Source organism: Mesoplodon mirus (assembly GCF_964341445.2).
Source record: "Mesoplodon mirus genome assembly, chromosome: 11".
NCBI classification, from domain to species: Eukaryota; Metazoa; Chordata; class Mammalia; order Artiodactyla; family Ziphiidae; genus Mesoplodon; species Mesoplodon mirus.
Window position 1 is genome coordinate 44,351,377 of NC_138987.1, and position 23,242 is coordinate 44,374,618.

The window sequence follows — 23,242 nt, forward strand, 5'->3', positions numbered from 1 at the left end:
CAAATTGATCAGAAACACAATTTTTAGTTGGAATTTAAACAGCTCTTAAATCTGTGTTAAGGTCAAGTAAACACCACTGGTAACAACAATAAAAAGAACCAGGACACAGATCTTTTGAAAAATGAAATGACCAAGGTTGAATTTGCAGCAACATGGTGAACATTATAACATACAAATAGGTTGCTTCTAATTTTCTCTTATTTATGAAATTTACAAAAATATCCATAATCCAGGTTACTAACTAACCAAAGAGGAGGCATGTGCCAACTTTCTTTTCCAACCACAACGCGATATATTTAAAACTATACCCAAATAATAACCTTAACCCTAGCAACCAGAAGCTTCCTGTAATTTGTGGGTTGAAGGATGAAATAAAACATGCAGACTGACCCACGAGTCACATGCAGGTGTGAGGTCAGCCTTTCCAGCTCCGCTCCCGGGCAAAACAATTGTGATCTGCTTAACTCGGAACACGTGACCTTGCTCTCTGTGCCTCCGTCTCCACATCTATAAAATGGGCAAAATGCTATTCCCTGCTTCCTAGGGCTGCTGTAAGGTTGACGGAGTTAGAACGTTAACACCATCACGTGGGCCAGCACTTACTGGACGATACAGTGTACGCATCTGACTGACAGTTAAATCTCATTTAAAATGTGACGAGAATAAGGTAGTGCACCTGTGGGTATGGGGAAGGATGGACTCATCGGTATACTTGTGTCTTAAATAACTTTATTTTTAACTCAGAAAGAACGAAAATGAAGAACCCAAGCTATGGAAAAAGCCACCTTCAAAAAGATTGGAGAAAACGTGTAAAGATGAAAAAGAAATATTAATGATTTTTTTAAAGGCATGGAATTAATTGTTGCATCTCTGGCAAAACTATAAAAATGCATTTTTACTTCTGTCATGTAGATTTTTTTTATGTTAGAAAATAGTTCTGAAAGGAAGAAGGGAAAATCAGCCTACAATGCGGCCTCAAATTATTCAAGAGTGCATGCATAGCTAGCCCACTGATCACTACATATGGAAATTTGATTAAAGATATGATTTTCTGGGGAAGGGGGACTACCAAAAACAAAGGCATAGAAAAATGTTAATGTTCTCCAGTAAAAGTTCCAGACGGAGATGTTTTAACTGGCATGTTCTTGAAAGCATTCAGTGTACAGGTGTCTCTTCCCTGCCAACTGGAAAATGTGGAAAATTACCCAGTTCATTTTAGGAACTAGTGAATCCCTGATGCTGGAAATAGAAAAATACCCAGAAAGTCATTTTGTTCAATAAAGACTTTTGAGTCTGTGCTGTGGGCTGGGAGCCCTGCCAGGCACAGAAATCCTTCAGCAAAGCACCCCGAGGCCCTCCAGGACCTGGCATTGTTTGCAGGATGCAGATAAATCTCTGGGTTCCCTGCCCCTGGTGGGAGTAGTGATTGGGACATATGTCACCCACACCTGCATAAAATAACAGCAGACTGATTTCTGCAGTCCTTTAAAAGAACCAAAAAATAAAGGCCACCACACAGTAGCTTTATATAAGAAATGTAAATACACTTTAATATTTCAGAATCAGGTAGAAGGAAAAGCCCTATAAGGAGATCAAATAAAATGTGTGTTCTGATTCAGAAGATGCTGAAAAAGGCACCAGACGGACCCTGTATTTATTCCTCAGAAAATATCAAAAGAACGATGGTCACAGACCTCCAGGCTAACCTGGAAGAGAAGGTGGGCCCTCCCTGGAACCCAGTGTCCCCCCGAAACCAAAGCTGCCATTGCACTGAAGATGGACCCCGCCCTGTCCATACCGGGGCTGAGGCCCAGGCTGGCTGTCGTGAGGCTAGCCTGCAGTCACCTGGGAACTTGTTACTTTTTGGAAGTTCTGGCAAATGAACTCACACAACTATTTGATATGAGAAAATGCAATCATTATTACTTACAGAAGGTAAATAAACAGGTATTTCCAAAACTCTGGAGAATCACCTGAAATGCCTTGAAAAGTAATTAGAGAATTTATTAAATTGGACCAGTTATGAACATAGAAGTTTCTCTACTTGTGTTCAACTGCAAGCTTTCATAGACACAAACAAGCTCTGGTCTAGATCAGAGGTTGGCCGACTACCGCCTGCTCGCCAAATCTGGCCCCCCACCTATTTTTTAAATAAAGCTTTATTGGCACACAGCCTTGCTTATTCACTCACATATTGTCTAGGCATGCATTCACACTGCAATGGCAGAGTTGAGTCTTTGCAGAAAGACTTTTATGGCCCACAAAGCTGAAAATATACACTACCTAGACCTTGGTAGCACAAGTTTGCCAACCCTAGACTAGATTAATAAAGGCTTATCAACCCTGAGGGCCAGGGCACGGAGTCAGCAGTAGCTTGAACACAAGTGTCATTTAGGAGGTGAAAACGGGAGGTGAAATTTATAGGCAGCTTTAAGGAAGAAACATGCCCGCTGGCTCATGGAAGAGAGACTGGACAAAAACCTGTGTGTTCTCACCTCCAAGCAAGTATGTGTAATGATTTAATTACAATAAATAAGTGAAATAAAAGTAAGAGAGAGGGGAGAGCTCTGTTAATAGCAGGAGAAAACATAAAATAACTCGGAATAACTTTGGTAAGAAAAGGCACCTATGAAGATAATGGCAAAACCTCCCCATGGGAGACTTAAAAAGACTTGAATAAATGAATAGAAAGATGTCACATACTTTGATAAGGTGGGGAATTGTCTAAATGTTATGAGGTTTTCTGTTCTTTCAAATTTGATGCTTAGATTTAATACAGTTTCAGTCAAATCTCCAGTGAGTTTTTCTGGAACATTACAAAATGATTTCACATTTTACGTTGGGTGGGACTCCTCCACGGTGTGTGGGAAGGCTTTGGGACATGCCCCAGTGTCCACCTCCTGCTGGGGATGGACAAGGGGGTAAGAGAGCTTTGTGAGCAGCTCAACACTGGGCAATGCAGCCACTGCTTGGTTCTGCCCCTCACCCCTCTCCTGAGTTAACAGCGGACCCTGTCTGGCAAAGAGCCCAGGATACAATTAAAACCAGAGAAGATGTTGGCTCGTCTGCTGCTCTTTCTGACCCATGAACCAGACCACGTGGTCCTGAGATGAACCTGGAGATTGGTGAGCACGGACTGGGGGTACAGTGCGGAAGGGGCTGCCCCCAACAGCAGATGCTGGGAAAACCGGCTTCATACTTGGGGGAAATTCAACTTGGATCCTTACCTCACACCGTGTTCCAAATTAAATTCCCTAGGGATTGCAGAATAAAATACAACACATGAAACCATGAGATGGTTAAGGACAAGTCCAGGTGGACATTTGAGTTCAGGGGGAGGAAGGGTGCTGAAACGGTCCATCAGCCTGAAACTAGTAAGAATCAATGATGATCGAAGACACTCGCCTATGCTGTTCTGAGCACGAGCACAGGTCCACCTGCTCAGGCTGATGGCCACCGTGGGCCGTGCACTGTTACCACCCATTTTACAGATGAGGACACTGAGGCCTTCTGCAGGCCACCCAGTGACCGAGAGACCCACGCTAGGCCTGCCTTCACGGGCAGCCTGGCCTTGCCTTGATATCCCAAACTTGTGAAAGTCCAGCTCACCTTCTGAGAACAGAGGCAGATGGCAAGGTGGGCGTCGGGGGACCCACCTGGCAGGAGCTGGTTTCTAACCCCAGGGCTGGGGGCAGCAGGTAGGCGAAAAGGCACACAGCCTAGGGGTGGAAAGTTCCTGAAACATAAAGTGGGGACAAGGTGTGGCGAGAGATTCTCCGTCGGGAATCAGCAGCTGAAACACGAATGGGCGCCGCTCCTTGGGACTCGCCGTGGTTGGTGTCAATTTTCTTTACCTTCATGTTGAGGCCTCGTGAAGGATACTGGTTATAAGCATGGGAATTTGCCAGTCTTTCTGGAAAGTGCTGGGCAGTGTGTCATCAAGAGAATCAGAAATGCATGTTTCAGGGCTTCCCTGGTGGCGCAGTGGTTGAGAGTCCGCCTGCTGATGCAGGGGACACGGGTTCGTACCCTGGTCTGGGAAGATCCCACATGCCGCGGAGTGGCTGGGCCCGTGAGCCATGGCCGCTGAGCCTGCGCGTCCGGAGCCTGTGCTCTGCAACAGGAGAGGCCACAGCAGTGAGAGGCCCGCGTGCTGCAAAAAACAAACAAAGAAATGCATGTTTCAGACCCTTTGGAAAACAGTCTGGCATTTTCTCAAAAAGTGAGACACGGAGCTACCACGTGACTCAGGATCCTCTCCTGGGGAATTTCCCGGGATGGGATGGGGACGTCACTGCTGATGAGTGTAGTTTGGGGGGATAGAAATGTTCTAAGTTGACTGTGGTGATGGTTGCACAGCTCTCAATAGAGCACAACCACTGACTTGACCCTGTAGAAGGGCACATGGTCTGGGCTGTGAGCTGTCCCTCCATGAAGCCGCTGTTAGCAGATGGATGTGGATGGATATTTGAGCAAGAAAGGGTTTGTCCTCAGCCCGGTCTTGGGACTCCTCTGACTGACAGCAGCCTGGCGGGGCCACCACCCCCTCTGCCGACGTGTGGCAGTGTAGAGCCTGCCTGGGCCCAGCAGGTGACCTGCCCGGGCCCAGCAGGTGACCTGCCCAGGCCCTGAAAGTGGACACAGGAGGCGACACAGGGAAGGGGTGTGACGCTGAGCTTCCCGGGCACGCAGGGCCTCCCTCGCCGCTGTGGATGGCCAGGTGTCGGGGAGAGCGTGTCTGATGACACCTCTGAGGACACACCTCCACCCCCCCCAACCCCAACCCCATCATCGCCTGTGAACTTGGGACGGTGGGTCGGCCGCAAGCTGCGGTGGCCAAGGCCATCATCCTGCGATGCCGGCCGGGCTCTAATTGCTGGGGTTGGCAGAGGGGGTGGATGGGACGTCAGAGGCTGACTCTGCCAGGAGACAAAGCAGACAGGGATCCGAGGCCGGCCTGCACCATCCTCACTCCCTTTAGAAAAGCTGCCTGGCGAGCCAGCCGTTCCCAGGGCAGTTGAGCCCGTGGGGAGGTCGAGGGCAGCCCCCTGCAGAGCTGGAGGTGGCCTGGGCTGAGGCTGGCCCGCCGGGGAGACATGACCCTGGCAGCATCAAGGTCATGAGTGGAGCTGGACTGGACCAAGTGTGACCCGTGAGGGGCACGGGCTCGTCTCAGCCTGGGGGCCCCGTCCAGTGGAGGCACCTCCCCATGGGAGCCAGGCAGCACCTGGACAGGATGCTGCCAAGATGCCGGCCTCCCTCGGGCCGAGTGGGGCTCTCAGCCACTTCCCTCTCCCAGGACTCAGGCACCCACCTGCCTTCGGGGTAGATGGAGCTGGAGGCCCCTATGTGGGGCTGGGGCCCAGGAGCCTGGTTTGGGGTGGATGAATTTTTTGTGCTGCTGCGCATTTGGTGACGGAGAGCCTTTGCCATCTCACACCTCAGCAGTCAGACATCCAGCACCGCATAGCCGGGGTCTTGGCCCAGGTCCCACAGGGCAGAAACCCAGGTGTGGGCCGGGCTGCGTCTCACCTGAGGCTCCAGGAAGGAGCCTCACCCAGGTTCGCTCGGTTGATGGCAGAATTCAGGTCCCTGATGCTATAGGACTGAGGCCCGTTTCCTTTCGGCTGTCCTTGGAGGTCGCTCACTGTCCCTAGAGGTCACCTCACTCCTCGCCAGGCCTTGCCCTGACCCTGGGTGGTGGGTGAGTTCTAAGGGTGGCCTGTGGACTCTGTCCCCGGTGTCACCTCGTGGCTATGTTGCATTTCATTAGCATGGCTCCCCTGCTGGGGTCCCCCCTGACATTCTTGCATTGGCACCACCTCTGTGTTCTGCTTTCATTTTTAGAAAGTGGAGTCAGAACTTATAGGTACTTAGGAGACGGCGTGAATGCAGAGTCCTTCCAGGTCTGGAGAGTCGTCTGTCTCCGCATCCTTTATCTCATCTTGCTTGCCCGTCCTCACGTGGCGTGTGGTTTATTTCCATAATCTTGCTAGCTGCCCTGTGCACTGTGGGCATGCTGCTCGGCCAGGGGACAAACCCACGGCTGCTCGAGGGGGGGCTCTGGGCTGTGTAGGGGTGTTTTCCTGAGAGAAGAAGGCCTGGGCTGCAGTGGGGCTTTGCAGTACCTAATGGATGTCCTCAGTAAACCTCCATTCTCAGTGAAATCCTATTACGAGCTGATAAGTTAATTTAGGGCTAGGAGACCAGTATCCCTTTATTTGTTCAGAGGCCTTATAAACCCAGAGGAGCCTAGACAAAGCATCGTCAGGCCCCAGTTCTATAGACATGCGGGCGTCGTGCAGAAAAAAATGCAGTGGTCCTGGGTGAGGCTGTCAGACGGCAGCCATGCTCTGCTCACAGCCTCTACTGTGAAAAGGGGGAAACTGTGCCCCTGGGTGGTCCCGTTCCAGGCTCCCATTTAGTGGATGTGGAAACTGAGGCTGTGGCAGCCAAGCCCCTTTCCTGAGGCCGCAGAACAGGAAGAGCCCAGCTGACAGGTCAAACCCAGACCTGTCTCAATGGGGTCCTTCCTAAGACCCCAAATCTCACCAGTGACAGACCCCAGGCTGTAGGGAGGGGGGCAATGGTGGGGCAGGAAACACACACTGGGGTGACCCCAGGGAGGCAGCTGCTGCCAGGGTCCTGGACCACAGCCCTCCGCCCCCTCTGAGACCTGAGTCAGAACGACCCTCCATAGGCCTTCAGGGCCGGGCAGGGAGTTGTCCAGCAGGTACACACGTGCACACACATGTACACATAGTCACATACACAATTCCACACACCTGCACACACATCCACATAAATGCACATACACTCACATGCACACATCTCCACACACGTGCACACACTTGCATCGACGTTCTTTTTCAAATGCCCATGGAGGCTGTTGTCAGTTTTGTTGGGACCCTTGTATCACTGGGCATTTAATCAACCCCCAGCATCTCTGAGGCCTTTGTAACTCTTTTTTTCAATATGGCTTCTCATCACAGAAAAGCTGGGGATAAGGTCCTTGGAGTTGATAAAGCCCCTGATGAAGGGTGTGCTGGGCGGTCACTCACCACAGGACCATCCAGTAAACAGGGTCTGGATCATTGCGTTAATGGCTACTTGCTGATCACCCTTCAGAGCCAAGGGTGAATTTGCCATCACAGGGACAGCCCAGCATGGCCCCTGATCTGCCCCTGTTCGGAATTCGAGGCTCAGGGGTGATTTTGCTTTGGTGGCATGAATTCTCAGTCACCCCTCCTCCTTTTACAGGGGCCTTGTAACCTGAGCCATCCCTTGTATCAGGATTGGACTTGGATCCTAGCGTTCCTGATCCAAAACCAGAGGCTCCAGAATGTTTTCTTCCCTCCTGGAGGAGGAAACAACACAGCTTGTCCATAATGAGGCAGCTCAACAGAAATAGAAACTGTGGTCCACTAGGACCCAGCCCCCCTCAGAACCCCACCACACTGGGACCCAGCCTGGTGCAGACTTTCTAGAAACTTCTCTCAGAAGACAGACTCCAAGAACGAGTCACGAGCCAAAGAAAATAAATAAATGGTTGTAAAGATAGATATATAATTTTCCCACATCAGAATCAAGAAACTGTTTTTTTTTTTAGAAAGAGAAGCTAGACCATTTAGCTAAACAATAAATATGTATTATTACAGCTATCAGCTTGCCTAAAGTAAGGACACTCCAGTTTGGTTGTCTATAAAAGCTAAATAGAACAACACAAACCTTCCCCCAGAGGGCCCTGGCAGCTCCCGCCCATCCTCCTCCCTCAGCTCTCTGCCTCATGGCACAGAAGGGCTGCGCTGTCTGTGCCATCCCACATCACTTGATGCCCTGGTTAGAGCAATCTGCTGCCTGGCCCCCGGTCCCTCACATTCAGGTGCTGCATCCTAGCGGTGACTGAGTGGCGGGTGTTTTAATGGTGAAGACAGGTGAGATGCCTGGAGCAGCCCGGCTACACCCAGAGCTGGTATCTCATCTTCGGGCTCCCTGTTCAGATCCATAAAGGCTGAGAAGCAGCTTACGACAGGTGCGGGGTGAGGGGCTTGTGGTGGTTCTGGCCGTCCCCGGGTTTATCCTAAGCTCTTGCTCTCATGTCTTCTCCCTCTCGTTCTGCTGGGACCCCCATGTCAGTGCTGAGCCCCTGGCTGGCACTTGCTGCGCCCTTGTCCCTTTATCCCCTGAGGTTCAGTCACCCTCTGGTCTGTGGCAGCAGCCTCGCCCTGGGTAAGCGGGCACTGAACCGCTCCTGTCCTCCGACCCGCAGGGCCCGCTTTGCGAGGGGGAGGTCAGTGAGCACCCAGACATGCTGCCTCTTTACAGTTCACTCCAGACGGTCCTCCCAGCCTTTGCTGGCTCTCCATCAGCCCAGCGAGGGCTGCGGTGTGAGGATGGCAGGAGGGGGTCCCGGGGTCAGACCTGGCACCTCCCCATTGGCTGTGCTGCCCTGGAGTTTCCAGACTCGGGCCCTGGCGGGGCCGCGAGGGTAATGATGCACAGAGGTGCCCGTCTGCCCTGCCTAGTGCAGGGCCGGGGTCGCCACTTCACGCTGCTTCATAAGCACAAGGGGACGTATCCTGAGGCCACAGAGCAGGGACGGAACTGCCCCTCCGGCTGAGAGGGCCCTCAGCACCCCACCCAGGCTTCCCCCGTCCCCCTGCCCCGCTCCATCCTCTCCCCGGCTTCTCTCCTACGTGGCACCGTCGTGGTCTGGCCCTTCAGAACTGGCTCAGCAAGGTCCCGCCAGGCACTACCCGCAGCCCTCAGCCCCGCAGATTCCCCGGAGCGTCATGGGCCGTGCATGTCCCATGTCATCAGGGGTGTGCTCCCTGTTTGGGGGCAGTTCACGTGACCTTGCTGTGCTGTGGGCTCCAGGAGACGAGGCCCTCCACTCCTTGCCTACTAAGGACCCCTAAACATCAGGAGGTGGCATAGTTGTCATTCTTCTTGGCGTTTAGCAGCCCCTAGATGGGGGCAGAGCAGTGATGGAGACTGGGTGGGGGACAGAGGTCCTTAGAGGCAGCCACAGTGACAAGACACAGGTGCATCCGGGGCAGCTGGGCTGGTGCTCGAGGGGCGGGGCAGGGACTGGGGCCCTGCTATCTCATGCTGGGCATCCTCAGACCAGGCCTTGGCCCTCGTGCTGCCCCCCCCCACTTTGTCACCAGCCCCGCCGTTCGAGGTGCCACATCTCTGTCCCATCCCCCATCCTGCGCGCTGGACGCCAGTGCGAGTTTTCACAGGCCCTTGGGTCTCCAGGTGGCTGGTCGTCTCCTCCCTCACAGCAGGGCAGAGGGGGACGTGTCTGAGCAGCCAGGACCCCTCTGCGGACGATCGTGTGCCCTCCCTCCTCGGGCGTCTGGGACATCGCAGGCTCAGGAGTCAGTTAGCCACACTCCTCGGGTGTGAACTGGCCGGATAAGGTCAGGAAATGGTCCCAGAAACTCCATCACATGGCTGGTTGGCATGGATGGGATGATGCACAGCCTTTCCAGAAGCTTCTCCCCAGGCTGTTTTTACTTTCTCCGTGGTAGCAGCCTTCGTGGTCAAGCTCTCTCGCGCAGGCCATGGTCATCTCGCTGCCCCGCAGTTTCCACGTCTCCGCTGTGTCCGTTAGAACCTTTTGTTCGGGGCTTTGAGTCCAGAGCATTGTGCTCTTTACACAGAAGACTCATCCTGACCCTAAAGGCAAATGGAAACTTTTAGAGGAAGAGGGAATATCACTTAGGGGACTCACAGGGCTGGAAAGTTTCCTTTTGTTTTATAAACGATGCTTTAGAGCATCCAAATACCAAGGAAAACCTCCTCGTCACCTCGGAAGATGTGCTTTCCTTGGCCGGCGGGAAGGACTCTGCCCTGGACGGGAACCCTGGGTGTGTCCACAGCTCAATCCTCAGACCAAACACTCCTGGGACTCTCACCACTGACTGAGAGGCTATGTCCACTGAGCCCAGTGACCGCAGGGAACGTGGGCAGTGCTGGGCCGGCTCCTGTGTCAGTTTGTCGTGTGTCCAGCGTGCAAGGCGAGGTGACCCGGAGGCCAGCTCTGTCCACCTCGGGGGTGGAGTCCCAGAGAAACAGCTACAGACCCCGAGGATGCAGCCCATGACCTTGGGGTGTTGGACGGCCATGCGCAGAGCTGGAGCCTGCTGAGTGCCGGCTGCTTTCCAGGCCCAGGGACACCAGGGGGTCACACAGAGGCTGCGACCCCAGGACACTCTGGAGCTTCGCACACCAGGAGAGCAGCGGCACTGACCACTGGGATTCAGGAAGCTGGGTGCAGCTCCCAGAAAGCCCCTCCGGCGGGGAAAGGAAAGTTGAGGACAGCTCCCTGGCAGCAAAAGCGGGGTGTGGAGCCTTGTCAGTCACCTGGGACCAGCCGCTTTGCCTCCCTGGGCCTCTGTTCCCATTGGGGTAGAAGGTCCTAAAGCCATGTGGTCAAAGGGTGTCTGGGCGATGTTGCATATCAAGCCATGGTCAGCAAGACAGGGGCTCAGAGCGGGTGTCACTGCCCAGTTCAGAGGGGAGGGAGGTGACCGCGGCCCTGAAGGAACCCACGGGGGTTTGGGGAGACCCCCAGTGCAGTGACAGACCCGACCCATAAGAAATGTATAACCAGGATGAGCAGGTGCCCTCCAGGAGGCCAGCTCTGGCAAAGATCAGGGCCCTCCGAGGAGCTGGGGCCCACGTCGAGTTTCTTGATCAAGCTCAGCTTGAGGTTGGAGTCACAGGGCTGCTTAGTGGGACTGTCCAGGGGGGCAGGCAGGTCTGGGAGAATCCCAGGAGAATCCCCAGGAGAATCCTCCTGGGGCCAGTGGAGCAGGGAAACCCCTACACGGGAGCCTTCACCAGGGAGGGGGAGGACATGGCCACGAGGACACCACCTGCTGACCCGAGGCAGCGTCCTGGGCCCTCAGGTGCACGGATGGGGAGGGGACCCCAGGTTGGATGCCCTCTCCAGAGACAGGGATCCAGCAGGGCCCTCATGACATAGCCCAAGCATCCGGCCAGGTGGCTGTCATGGTCCCGCCAGGCCCGGGGTCCTGGTCACTGGCCCTGCGTGTCCCTGAGCAGGTGGGAGGTAAGGGCCACGTGGATGAGACATGACTCACTTCTCATTGGTCATCCCTGGGGCTCAGGATCCCAGGCAGGGGGCAGCAAATAGGAGAGCAGGGGCTGCTTCCTGGGTGTCCTCGAGGGTCTGGCCGATTGTCTTGAGAAGACACTCCCTGGGAAGGGTGCCGGAGACCTGTGGGCTGCTTCAGCTGAGATTATACACGTGGTCTTGTTCAGATCACGGGAACGTCCTGCCGCCTGCAGGGACCAGCCAGCGCTGGTTTTCCAATGAGCTGTGAGGACCAGCACAGGGCCCTGAGCGGGGACCCCTGTGAGGCCCGAGATGGGCCTCGGCCGTGTGATTCCCCAGCTGGAAACGCTTCTCTGGGGCCAGAAGGGCTCTGCTGGCTTCTCCAAAGCCTGTGTGGCTCTGCTGGAGCTTGTTCTTGCCATTCTGACTACTCTTCTGGGCTGCAAACCCGACTTCCAGGCCTCTTTTCTGGTCACGAGGCCTGGGGACAAGCTGGCAGCCACCACTCGGCTGTTGGCTGGGTCGGGACTTCTGTCCCATCCGAGCACAGCCTCTGCAGACATCAGGCTGCCTGTCCGTTCCTGACGGTCAGGGAGGTGCCGGGGGAGGCCAGGCCCAGGGTCTGACAACAGAGGCCTCAGAGAGTGTCTGAGATCTGGCCTGGGGGGTCCGGTGACAGCCCACCCTCTCCGGGCAGCTCTGGGCCTGCCTCCCTCCCCACTTAGCCTGGGCCTGGCAGGAGAAGGAAGCAGACATCCAGGGCTAGGAAGTTAGCTGGATGGGCCTCTGTGTCCCTCCAGACCCGCTGGGCTCAGGGGTTCTGTCTCTAGGCTGGCCTGATTGGGGGACTGGCCAGAGAAGACAGGGGCCTGTGTCCATCCCTCCCCACCCACCCACCAGGGGCAGGAAGCACCAGAGACCAGGGTGCGTGGAGGAAAGTGGAGACCCCCCCAAGGATGGGGGACCTACAGGGGCAAACACCTGTGACTGTAAGAAATCACTAGAACGTATGTAGTGACTGCATTGCTTCAAGCCGTGAGGGCATCCTAATGAAACACCAGCCATGCTTACTCCCCCCAAACGAAAACCTCCTTGTGTGTGATGCACCATGAATGAAAGCTAAGGGTGGACCAAGCTGGGAGACAGGCCTACAGTAAACGTGCCTGGGACTCTCCCTGGCCTGTACACATGGGCACAGCTGAGATTATACACGCGGTCTTGTTCAGATCAGTAAGAAATACAAGACCTGAGCAGATGAACTGACAAGACGGGCCGGTGCGGGTGGCCGGGGACCACGTTGGCAAGATTATTCTACTCCTCTGGTCATCAGGAGAAGTGAAGATGAGCCCTCAACCAAATCCTGCTTCTCTTCTATCGAATTAAGGAGGACGTGAAGCCGCTGCCATCTCAGCTCGCAGAGAAGCAGTCCCCCAGGCGGGGCGCGGGGGGCACTGAGACAGCCCGGGTCCCTGGGAGTCCATCCCATGGGGGCCCCGTGAGCACGTGTGCAGCCCAGGAATTGCCAATCGCCCAGAACGGGCTGCCGACCTGCTCTCACAAACAATGCAGGCGTTCACACGGAGCCTAGCCCTCATCGTACACATGGATATGTTTGTTTTTTTTTTTTTTCGCGGTACGCGGGCCTCTCACTGTTGTGGCCTCTCCTGTTGCGGAGCACAGGCTCCAGACGCGCAGGCTCAGAGGCCATGGCTCACGGGCCCAGCTGCTCCACGGCACGTGGGATCTTCCTGGACAGGGGCACGAACCCGTGTCCCCTGCATCGGCAGGCAGACTCAACCACTGCGCCACCAGGGAAGCCCCACATGTATATGTTTTAAAGGGTGTGAAGGAAATACACTAAATTAATCCAAATATCTTCTGATATGGAAACGTGGATGGATTTTTATTTTCTTTCTATACTCATATGTTTCCCCATTTCTCTGCAAATAAGAATTTATACAATTTTGTAGGTAGAAAAAGTAGAATCAGTGCATCCTTTCTTGGTTAACCCCTCAGGTGCCGGTGAGTGACTGTGCTGGATGGTCTCCGTCATGGACGTGGCTGGACAGGTCGGGGAGGGGACGGCTGCCACGTGCTATGGCCAGCAGGGCGATGGACCTGGACGGGCGGGCCTGCAAGGTCCGAGTGAGGCGAGGGTCACCACCACTCCTGGACTCCTGGGTCGAGCATGGCATGCAAGGAGGCCTTTGCCAAGCTTGGAAAGGCTGGGGCTGGAGGCGTCCACTGGGGTCAGGGCAGGGTCCCTGGGCCGAGAGCAGGCAGCTGGCCAGATGCGGAGAGAGATCTGCAGCTAGGACCCTGCGGTGGTCAGAACGGTGACTGCCCCCCCGCCCCGCAAAGATACCTTGTGCCCGGGCTCTGCTCCCGGTGCCCTCCCGCTTCTGGGCTGGGCTTCAGTCAGCAGAGACAGAGCGAGGGCTGAGCCCACGCACGCCCGCAACTGCACGTGGAGGTTCTCTTGGGCCTCCGCCACTTCTGGACGCGTGCTTGCGGCCTTGGGGTCCCACAGCAGCCCTGCTTCCACAGCCCCGTGGGGGGCCTAGTCCTGCCGAGAGGGTGGGTGCCTGCCAACCTGGAGCTTCAGGCAGCCTTGAGTCCCTTGGGGCTGGGGACAGAGAGCTCTGACCCTCCCTGGACACCCTCAGCTCTGGTCCGGCTCTGCCATCAGCCTGCTAGGTGTCCTTGGGCCTGAAACACTTAAATCCAGTTAGCACCCCCTCACCACTGATGCATTCGGGGCACCCGCGTGTGCGGGCTCCACACAGAGCTGGGGATGAGACAGCGCGGTCCGGCGGGGGCCTCCGGGAAACCTGAGGTTCTCAAAGCTGCTCCTTGGAACGCTGTGCCGGCCTCGGGGTTCCAGGGCCACGAGCTTGGAGGAGGGGAGGGCAAGCTGAGTCCTGTCCGGCAGGTGCTCTTCCTCCTGGCTCCTGGCTGCTGTCTGGGAGCCACAGGTAGAGAGCAGGGTCCCTGCAGGGGCTCTGAATGCAGTGCCGAGGCGCTGTCAGAGCTGGGGTGGGATGTGCAGCCCAGCCACCTGGGGAGGGGCCTTGTCTGTCCTGGAAGAGGGCAGGCCAGAGGCAGTCAGTCCACATTCCCCCTGAGCCGGTCACCGAGGGAAGACAGTGAAGATGTCAACAACGCTTGCCCAGCTCACGGCCCCCGACGGCTAGTTGCAGGACAGGACGGTACAGACGGGCAGGGTGAGGCCCTCAGGGTGGGGCCTGGGGAGCGGGCCCGTGTGAGCGGGACAACCTGCACAAAACCCGGTGGCTGAGGACTCGGGAGGAGCCAGGAGGCCATGGTGTGGTCTGTGTGACAGGGACAGGGGCCTGCGACATGGGCGGGGCCTGGTGGGAGTGTGACCGGGGCCTCAGGCATGTGGGAAAGGGTCGGGGCTCAGGCCGGATGGGATAGACGCGGGACCAGCCCGGAGGCAGACAAGCAGCCGCAGGGAGAGGGAAGGGGCTTTCTGGGGGAGGTCTTCCCCAGCACATCTGGAGAGGCCCCACCCGGGCCATCACATCCGCTGGTCCCATCCCCATGGCGTGTGTGGGACCCCCAGAACACCGTCCACTCCCTGCAGAGCTGGGCCTGCCGGGAGTCGGTACAGGGAGGGCAGCCCCATGTGCCTGACCCAGGTCCAGGGTCCTAAAAGGCAGTGGCCACCAGGATACTGTCTGTGGGACCCCAGGCCTCGGGGTCCCTGCCTCAAATTGGGGCCACCCTAGGGGACGAGGGAGCCAGTGGTCCAGCGGGGACATGCGACGGGAGGCTGCTGGACACGGGTCCCACCACCTGAGGCTGTGATGCTCTGTGGAAACCACACTCCTTGCTTTCCTGTCTCCGTCACTTTATAGGTGATATCTCCGCTGCCCCCGAGCAGTGGCTGGAACCCTCACATCACTTCACGGCTGTGAGCTGGCCTGTTGTGTCGCATCTCCTGGGACTCTGGGGTACTGGGTGTGGGTGCTTGGGGCCTCATCAACCAGCACGAACACCCCAGCTCTGCAGCCTCCCAGGGGCTCTGTAGGGGTGAGACACACGTGTTTCCATCACTCTGCTCTGTGCAGTTATGCAGTACCTGCTGTGTACAGGGCACAGTGCAAGACACGGTTAGGGAAACAGTTGGATGCAACGCAGACCCGAGGCCCTGGCCAGCACGGGGCAGAGGACACGCGGCTCACACTGGCTGCTGACGGAGCTCCAGTGCATGCCGCCCATCGTGGCCAAGGGCGGGGTCCCACCCAGAGCCCAGAGGAAGGGGGTGCCCCCGGGCTGCCCTCTGTGACAAGCGTAGGGTTCTCCTCCAGCACTGGGGTCCAAGATCTAGTTTTTGTCCTCGAGGAAGTCCGCTGGCATCTTTTAAGTGTGCTGTCCGGGCGAGGCCAGCCTCGTGGACGATCTCTGGGTTCCCGCCCTGCCCGACGGGAGCCCTTGGTGTCTGCGGAGGCTGACGGCTCTCTTCTCTGCCCCTCAGGTCTCCTGACAAACGCAGCCCCACAGGGGCCCCAGGAGTGACTTTGGCTCCCTGGAGAGGCCACAATCCTCAGTCGGTCGTGGATGCCACCCACCCTCCGCCACCCGCCCACCCTCCGCTTCTCTAGCCTCTCAAGGACAGCCTGCTTCCTCGGCCGCCTGAGCTGAGTCTGTCTGGCCTCCCCAAGGAGTCAGTCCTAGGACATACAGCAGGGCTGCGCCACCGGGCGTCCCTGGAACCTGGCCTGGCCACCCTCCCGGCCGCAGACGAGGAGGCGGAGGCAGCTGCAGCCCAGCCAGCCCGAGAGAGGAGGACAGCGCCGGGCCCGGGGAGGACTGTGTCTCGGGCGCAGAAGTGGCCTCTCCTTGTGCCCAGACTGTCCGAATCGCTTTTATTTTCTTATCCTTTCAGTATATCCAATAGACCAAAGAGCAAAATCTATTTTAACGCGTCGCGGACTCGTACTTCCCATCAGAGTCCCTGGGTTCGACTAGGGGGCACGGGGGCAGAGACACGCTGGAGAGGCACTCACCCCACGAACGCTGCGGGGCCCCCTGAGCAGCCGGAGGATGTGGCCGGAGGACACACGGCCGGCGATGTCCCCACGTGGACCCTGCGGGTGCGTCTGGCCGGGAGCACAGCCCGCTGTGCACACCTGCTCCTCTGTACTTAGATGGACTTCCTCGTACTAAAATCCCTTTCTGTTTTAACCAGTTAAACACGCCTCTCTGCAGCTCCATTCCGATAGTGGGATCATCCAGGATTCGCCAAGAGCATGTCGGGTCTCCCATGACTGCTATCTCATCCGATCACCATTGAGCTCCAGAAAGCAAATTAAAGAAAGCGAAAGTAACACTTGTTTGAAAGAGATCATTAAATGTATTTTGCAAAGCCGAAAGTTATATATTTAACAGTTTTTATATGTTGTATATTTGTAGAAAATCCTATTTAACAATTCATGTGGTAGCCCCGGCCGTCGTGAAACGTGGGCCGGGGCTGGGGGTTCCCGAAGTCTCTGGGGTGAGCGGGGGGTGGGGACCAGCATCCCCGGATGTAGGGGCGCCCGGCACCGCCGAGGGGCAGGACTCTGCGGGCAGCAAGCTGAGGACCAGGTTTGGAGTGGCACAGGCTTGCTGGCCGGTGCCAGCGGAAAGGCCCGTTGCCTTTTACTGGGTTTGGGTTGGGTGGTCCCTGCCCCCTGGGGCTCTGTTGTGGGAGTGTCCAGTCATTTGATCACACTTCTTCCAATGGATTTTGTTTCCCTTTTTCTTACCTCTCTCACGTTCATACAACTTGAGGGCAGTTTGCGGCCGACCTCGTCTTCTCAAGCGGACACCCTGCTCTTTCTCAGTCTTCATGTCAGGGGGTGGAGACAGCGGGGGATCGGGGAAGCCCCCATCTTCCCACTTCCCTCCTGCAAGGCGGGGTCACCAGGCCCACGAATAAGGGACAGTTACATTTTACCTTCCCCTGTCCACCCTGTGCCAGGTCCCTTTATTTTCCTGAGTTTCAGCTGAAGTATGCTACCTAAGAGTCCAATTAACAGGAGTATTATGCTAGGTCTATGCTACTAAAAAAAAAAAGAAACTATATAGAAGCTGTTCCAGCCACCCATAGACTAAAGACAGGAGAGAAAATCCATTTATTTAAAACCCATTTCAATGTCCACGAGTATATAATTTACCTTTAGTCACCACAAATTTATGGGTATGTGTATCCTGGGGTAAAAGGACTGGCCGAGGTTTGGATTTGTCATCACAGAGGAGGTGGCCTGCACAGCGTGCTGTCCCGAGCTGGCCAGCCCCAAGCTCCGCGGCCTAGGCTCACTCCGGGGGCAGCGAGGGAGGCCCTGGGAGGGTCACCCGGCCCAGCACACCTCTGCGCTGCCCGCCAGCGTCCCTACCACCACCCCCCTCGCCTGTTTCTTTTGACAGTGGGTGTAGACACCTTCCGAGGGCAGAGGTTGGGAGATTTGATATGTCACAGCATTTTTTCCTTGTTTTACAGTATTCAGTTTTGTGTTGATTCAGCTAAATTATGAAAATAAAGAAAAACTCCTTTGATAAGCATGGCTTTTGTTCGCTGGCCGCGGTGTCCTGGGACAGGGCTGTCGCTGGCGTGGCTGGTGGAGACAGAGCCCAGGGCACAAGTGGTGACAGGGCCTCTTCCGGGAGGCAGGCCCACAGTGATGATGCTCAGTCAGGAGCCCCCCAGGTTTTCCTGGACCCCCCAGGATACTCCCTGAAGCCCAGCCCCCGACGTGTAGACAGCGTCTGGCCCGTAACTACTATCCCCTGGGAAGCCGTGTGCTCCTGGCCAAGCCAGTGGGAAGTTGGCAGCCACATCCATTCAGCCCTCCCGCAGGGTCCATGAGCCAGGCCCTTCCCGCACATGCCCCCAGTTCCAGGAGCAGAACCCCACTCAAGGGCTCCAGAAGGAGACCCTTGTCTAAAGGACCCCCTTCCCCAGGGTATCCGCTCGGATCTCCAAAGAGCATTCTTTGGCATGTTCAGAATCCATCACCTACAGGCATGTGTGGATTGGGGGAGGCCTTGCCTGTCTGTTTCCAACTGCTCTTGATAAAATGTCAACCCTGGGACCTGCAGCCTGGGGGGCGGGCCGTGGGCCATTGGAGTTCTGTGCTTGATTTAAGGAGACTTCACTGGCCTTTGGAGCTGTTACAGGGAGTAAGGAGAGCCCCGCCCTCTGGCACAGAGCCGGGCTTGTCCTGGGAGGTAGGGAAAGGGACAATGCAGACCTAGCTGCTGCCACAGGGACCCCCAGGTGGGTCCTTCCCCTCTCGAGGGGGCCTGGGTGCCCTTGCCAGAAAGGGCCTTCCCCGGGGGGTATACCTCAGGGAGCAGCTTGGGGGCTTTGCCATGGAACCCAAACAGGGCAGGGCAGCTTGATGGGGAGGGGGGCCCACCCTTGCCTCCGCCCTCTGTCCACAGGGAGAAACGAGCTGGAAGGGGCCGGGGTTTGTGTGCAGGAGGTGAAGCAGCCCACCAGAGAGCCACACGCAGAGCCGCTACTCCGGAGACTTCTAGGCAAAGCAGGGGGAAAAACAAATGCGTGAAGCTAGAGAAAAGAAAAGAGCTTCTGGGCCACCAGGGCTCATAAAAGCGGACACGGGTCTCCAACCAGATCCAAGGGTGTGTACCGGTCAGGATGGGTCGGGTGGCGCTGCAGGAACAAACAGTCCGCCTGTCCAAGTCCAACCTTCCCCGTAAACAGGGCTCTCCCCTCCTGCCCCAAGCCCGTGTGTCTGCTGGGGACGTCCCGTCATCGGGGGACACGCAAGCACCCGGAACCGCCTGCAGAGGCTTCTGCGGGAAGCAGCATCTGCCTGCACCTCCTCTGCTCCCAGCCACGCCAGACGTCCCAAGTCTGGGGAGAGTCTGGCTCTGCCATGGAAGCTGCGCGTCTGCTGTTCGCTGACCTGAGCTGCTGGCCTCAGTTTCCTGACCCACCAAATTCAAGAGGCATTGTTGCTGCCCACCTCCAGGCTGGGGAAAAGACGTGAGGTCTACCTCCCTGTGTGGGGGATGGATGGTCACGCATTCCCTCCACGGGCCCATCCCAGCCCTGCTGTGACCTGAGGCTGAGACGGGCGCGGTCGCTGCCCCCAGGAAGGGGAGGATTCAGACCGTCCTCCCCAACTGCCGGCTGACCACTCCTGCAGCCCCTACAGGACAGCCTTGCTTGAGGGCAGCGTTTCTTCGGCCTACGGCCTGGCCCTGGGGGTGACCGCCCTGCTAATCGGGCATCAGTCCTGTCTGAGCTGCCAGCAAAGCTGAGATGTGCCTATTCTCTGGGCCTCAGTTTCCCCGTTGGCGGAATAGAGGGAATTGGGCCAAGTTCGCCAGGTTTCCTGAAGATCAAGAGAGACCGTTCTCGTGCGGCACGAGACTCTCCTGGCGCACAGGACGTCGTCCTTAGAGAATAGGAGCCGTGTTTATTTAGGGGCGATTCTGTGATCAGTGCCACCCGTGCGCTGCTCCATCTCTCAGAACCTGGTCCTGAGGCCACCTTGAGCGGCCAGTCTCCATGGCCACCTGTCGGCCTGCATCCTGGCTCTGCCTTTTCGAGGGTGTAAATGTGAACCCAGGCTGCAGGCAATGGCTGTGGGGCAAGTGCAGCTCCGGGTCAGGGTCCGAGCAGGGCTTTCTCGTGGGTCCCACTGTCACCGTTGCTACAGTGATCAGGCGCAGCCTCCATGGTCAGTTCCTGGACTGGCCAGCCAGGATGTGTGTGCAAGCCTGTGTAGGTAGTGTGTGCATGTGTGCGTACACGTGCCTGTTCTCACGGTCACCTTCATGTTCTGGGCACTTTCTAAGTCAGGGGTCCAAGGAGGAGCCTGCAGGAGCCCCAGGTCATGCTCAGAGGCATCGTGTCGGTCCAGAGGGCACCTGGGGTGGGTTGGCCCCAGTGGACGCTGCAGCTCCCATGTTGCCGAGGCCTCTCCTGCTGATGTCCCACATGCCACAGTAACTTGTCATGTTGGCATCTGGGAGGGGACCCCTTTGCCATCCTCGTCCTGAGCTGACCATCGCCCAGAGTGGCTGGCGCCCACAGAAAGTGTGCTTCTCTGGAAACCCCCTCGTGGAATGTGAGGACCGGGAGATTCCCGAAGATTCCCAGGGTGCTGGGCTCAGCGAGAAGAGGTGCTGGCCTCCGCCTGTCCTGCCCGGCCTGCTGATCTGACTGATGGTGGGCACCATGCCTCCAGCAGAACCAGTGACAGTGTCCTGGGTGTGTGGAGAGGACCCACTTCAGGGCTGAGAAAGGTTCCCAGCACGCTGGCCCTGCTCCCTTAGTGGCCTGGGTCGGTCCAGCCCAGGGAAAGGCCATAGTGGGGTGTGGGAGGGGCCCCTGTCTGCTCCTGCAGAGAGTGGGGCAGGTGAGCCCCCGGGGGAAGGGCTACAGAAGGCAGACAGGGAGGGCGGGGAGGAAGTGGGCTCAGAGGCCCAGGGCGGGGGCGATGAGGAGCAGGGCTGGGACGGGCATCTGGGCTGCTCAGCGCAGGTGCAGGACCTCAGGACAGCTGGGGACAGCAGCCACCCCCAGCAGACACGTGCCCGCATGTGCCCACCCAGCACTCTCCTCTCCCCACCCGAACCTGCTGGCCGTCCCCACACACGCTAAGATGAAGGTTCACAGGCGCCCACTCCACGGGGGTTGCTCACGCCCTCCACCCTGCCCGCAGGGGCCACTGCCACGTGGAGACGGGGCTCGGCTGCTCCCAGAGAAGGGACGGCGTGCAGGCCTTTGCAGGAGCTGCAGTGATGGTGGTGAATCAGCGCTGCCCCGTGTTCCCTGCTGCTCCCGGTGGGTGAGTGCTCAGAGCCCCTGGTCTGTTTCCAGAGGTCTGTGTGTCTTTCTGTCTCTCAGCCGCCCCCCAGGCCTCAAAGGTAGGGCCTGATCGCCCAGCACACAAGCCGCCACCACTCCACGCTGCCCAGCCTGGGGCATTGGGCATCCCTGCTGAACATGGGGGTGGCCCCCCCGGTCTCGTTGCCCTGAAGGATGCGTGTGCCGCCTTTCCGGCTGGCTGTCTAGTTTCCTGGTCGTATATATTTTCTCCATTTAGTCATTGGCATCTTTAGGGGCCACACTGCATCTGAAATATCTTTTATTTCTTCCTTCTGTGCCCAGGGTCATGGAATTGCTTTAAAATAATATTAATTTTCCACTTTTACAGATGTCACCTCATTTATTCCTTCCACCAGGGCTGCAGGGATGAAATCCGTCTCTTTCCTCAGTGGGGTGGTGGGCAGGGGCCCTTGCAGCTGGGGCAGCGCCCAATGGACCTGCATGTGACATCGCCCTTCATCCCTGGGGCAATAGGAGCCTGAAAGTCGCCCAGCTCGGCCAGCTGCACTATCCAGTCCCATCGTAAAGGTGGGAAGTGAGTGTGGGAAGCGGCACAGGTGCCGTCCGAGGAGGTGTCCCCACCGTAGAGTCCACCGGCTCTGCAGAGGGTGAGCATTAAGGAAAAGTTACTCTGACGCATAGGAAAACGGTCAGGAAGATTTCATGGAGGACTCGGGCAACAGGGGAGGTCAGGCTCCACTCCCAACGCAGCAGACGGCTGGGGATTTACAGCCAAGGAGCAGAGTGGACGGGACACCAGGACCGGAGACGCCAGGGGCAGGGGGTTCTCGCTGTGGGCAGGGGGTTCTTGCTGTGGGCAGGGGGTTCTTGCTGTGGGCAGGGGGTTCTCGCTGTAGGCACGTCGGCGAAGGTAAGGGTCCCTCTAGACTGACTCAGTAGGACTCTAGCTAAGATGGGGCCCGTCGAGAATGCACACGGGATCCCAAGGCCAGGTCTGGCTGAGCGCAGGACTCCGGGGGCCTGATAAAATTTGGTCAAGCGTTTCAGTCATGAGCTCTCTCTAAGCGTAGAAATGGTGCCTTCCACACAAACCTCACAACTCGACCCTCCCGTTTGAGCCCAGCCTCACTTCTTGGAAGACCAAGGAAGGAAAAGCTCCCGTTGCCAGGGAGACACCGAGACTCATGCCGAGCCCATGGTCACCGCAGGGGTTCTGACGCTCCTTGGAGAGGGGAGGGGAGAGTCATCCTCTGAGGCTCCTTTGGGAGCTTGGTCTCACGCTGCCCAGGCTTTGGCAGGGTCAGCCCTCAGTCAGAGGTGGGCCGTAAACCCTGGAACAAGCCCTCCCCTCCCTGTCCGGGGAGCGCAGCTGCACTGCCCTGAGTGACGGGCTGCGGCCCAGCGGGCATGTCCAGGCCCAGGACCCCATATTCCAAGGATGGGCCCTGCTGCCCCTGCAGTTCTGGGGTTCCATTGCCGGGGCTTCCCAGGACCTTTCCCGAGGGATAAGGCCTCACCAAGCCGGGCAGACAGGCGGCCTGGACTCCCTCCCGAAAGAGGTGGATGGGCTTTCCATGTCCACGTGCAGAGTCCTGGACCCACGTGCCTGCTCCGTCTCGCCCCAGAGAAGCCACGTCAGCTAACACGCTCAGGCACACGGCCCACCGGGAGACAGTCTGACGGGGCTGAGGCGGGAGGGGCCCCATCGGGGCCGAAAGCCCAGGGCCCAGGGCTCCTGCCGACACGGACAGTGGCGGGAGCCCCGTCAGCCCTTTGCAGCCTCCCTTCAGCCCCATGGCTGGAGGCAGGAGGCAGAGAAGCCTCAGGGCTTAGGAGTCGGGAGCATGAACACAGGACACAAGTCCCCAGAATCCACGTCGTCCAGGAGTAGTTTCCATGTGCGGTACGTATTGGGAGGATGCTGATGTCCCTACAGGGAAAGTCCCTGATGCTCAGGGGCCCGGTGACTCACCCTCCCTAAGCAGGTGCCCTGGGTCCTCCAGATGCCTCCACGGTCTCTGGGCCCCTGCACGCAGGAGGACAAGAGCAACCCCAGGGGACCCAGGGACAGAGGGCGGACGCCGTGGGGAGAGCTGGTCCCAGCAGCAGGATCGTTAACGTGTGTGGCTGCCAGCTTGATGGACTCTCCCCCTGCCCAGTTTCTCAAGGGCTGTGGTCAGTTCCTGGTGCTGAGCTCCCATCATGAGCTGCGATTATGACAGATCCATTAATGAAATCGATTTGGTCACGTTATCAGTTTAATGCCTAAATCGGAGCCCCATCTCACCCCCAAGGCTGGAGGCTGACTGTCATAAGTC

The 23,242-nt window shown here is 57.3% G+C and overlaps 1 protein-coding gene across 4 annotated transcripts in view; it reads left to right on the forward strand.

The window, feature by feature from the left end:
• The window catches only part of TAFA5 (TAFA chemokine like family member 5), a 211,337-nt gene that overhangs the window by 179,453 nt on the left and 8,642 nt on the right, over positions 1–23,242 (forward strand). Inside the window, exon 4 of one of the 4 annotated variants that reach the window (XM_082636090.1) lies at positions 15,591–16,511. The exons of 1 other annotated variant lie outside the window; for it this stretch is intronic. In XM_082636090.1, the coding sequence (XP_082492216.1) occupies positions 15,591–15,599 (9 nt within the window). In that variant the 3' untranslated portion in view covers positions 15,600–16,511. Of the gene's footprint in view, positions 1–744; positions 980–15,590; positions 16,512–23,242 lie in introns of those variants that run through there. 2 more of the 4 variants (XM_082636087.1, XM_082636089.1) reach the window with 2 other exon arrangements.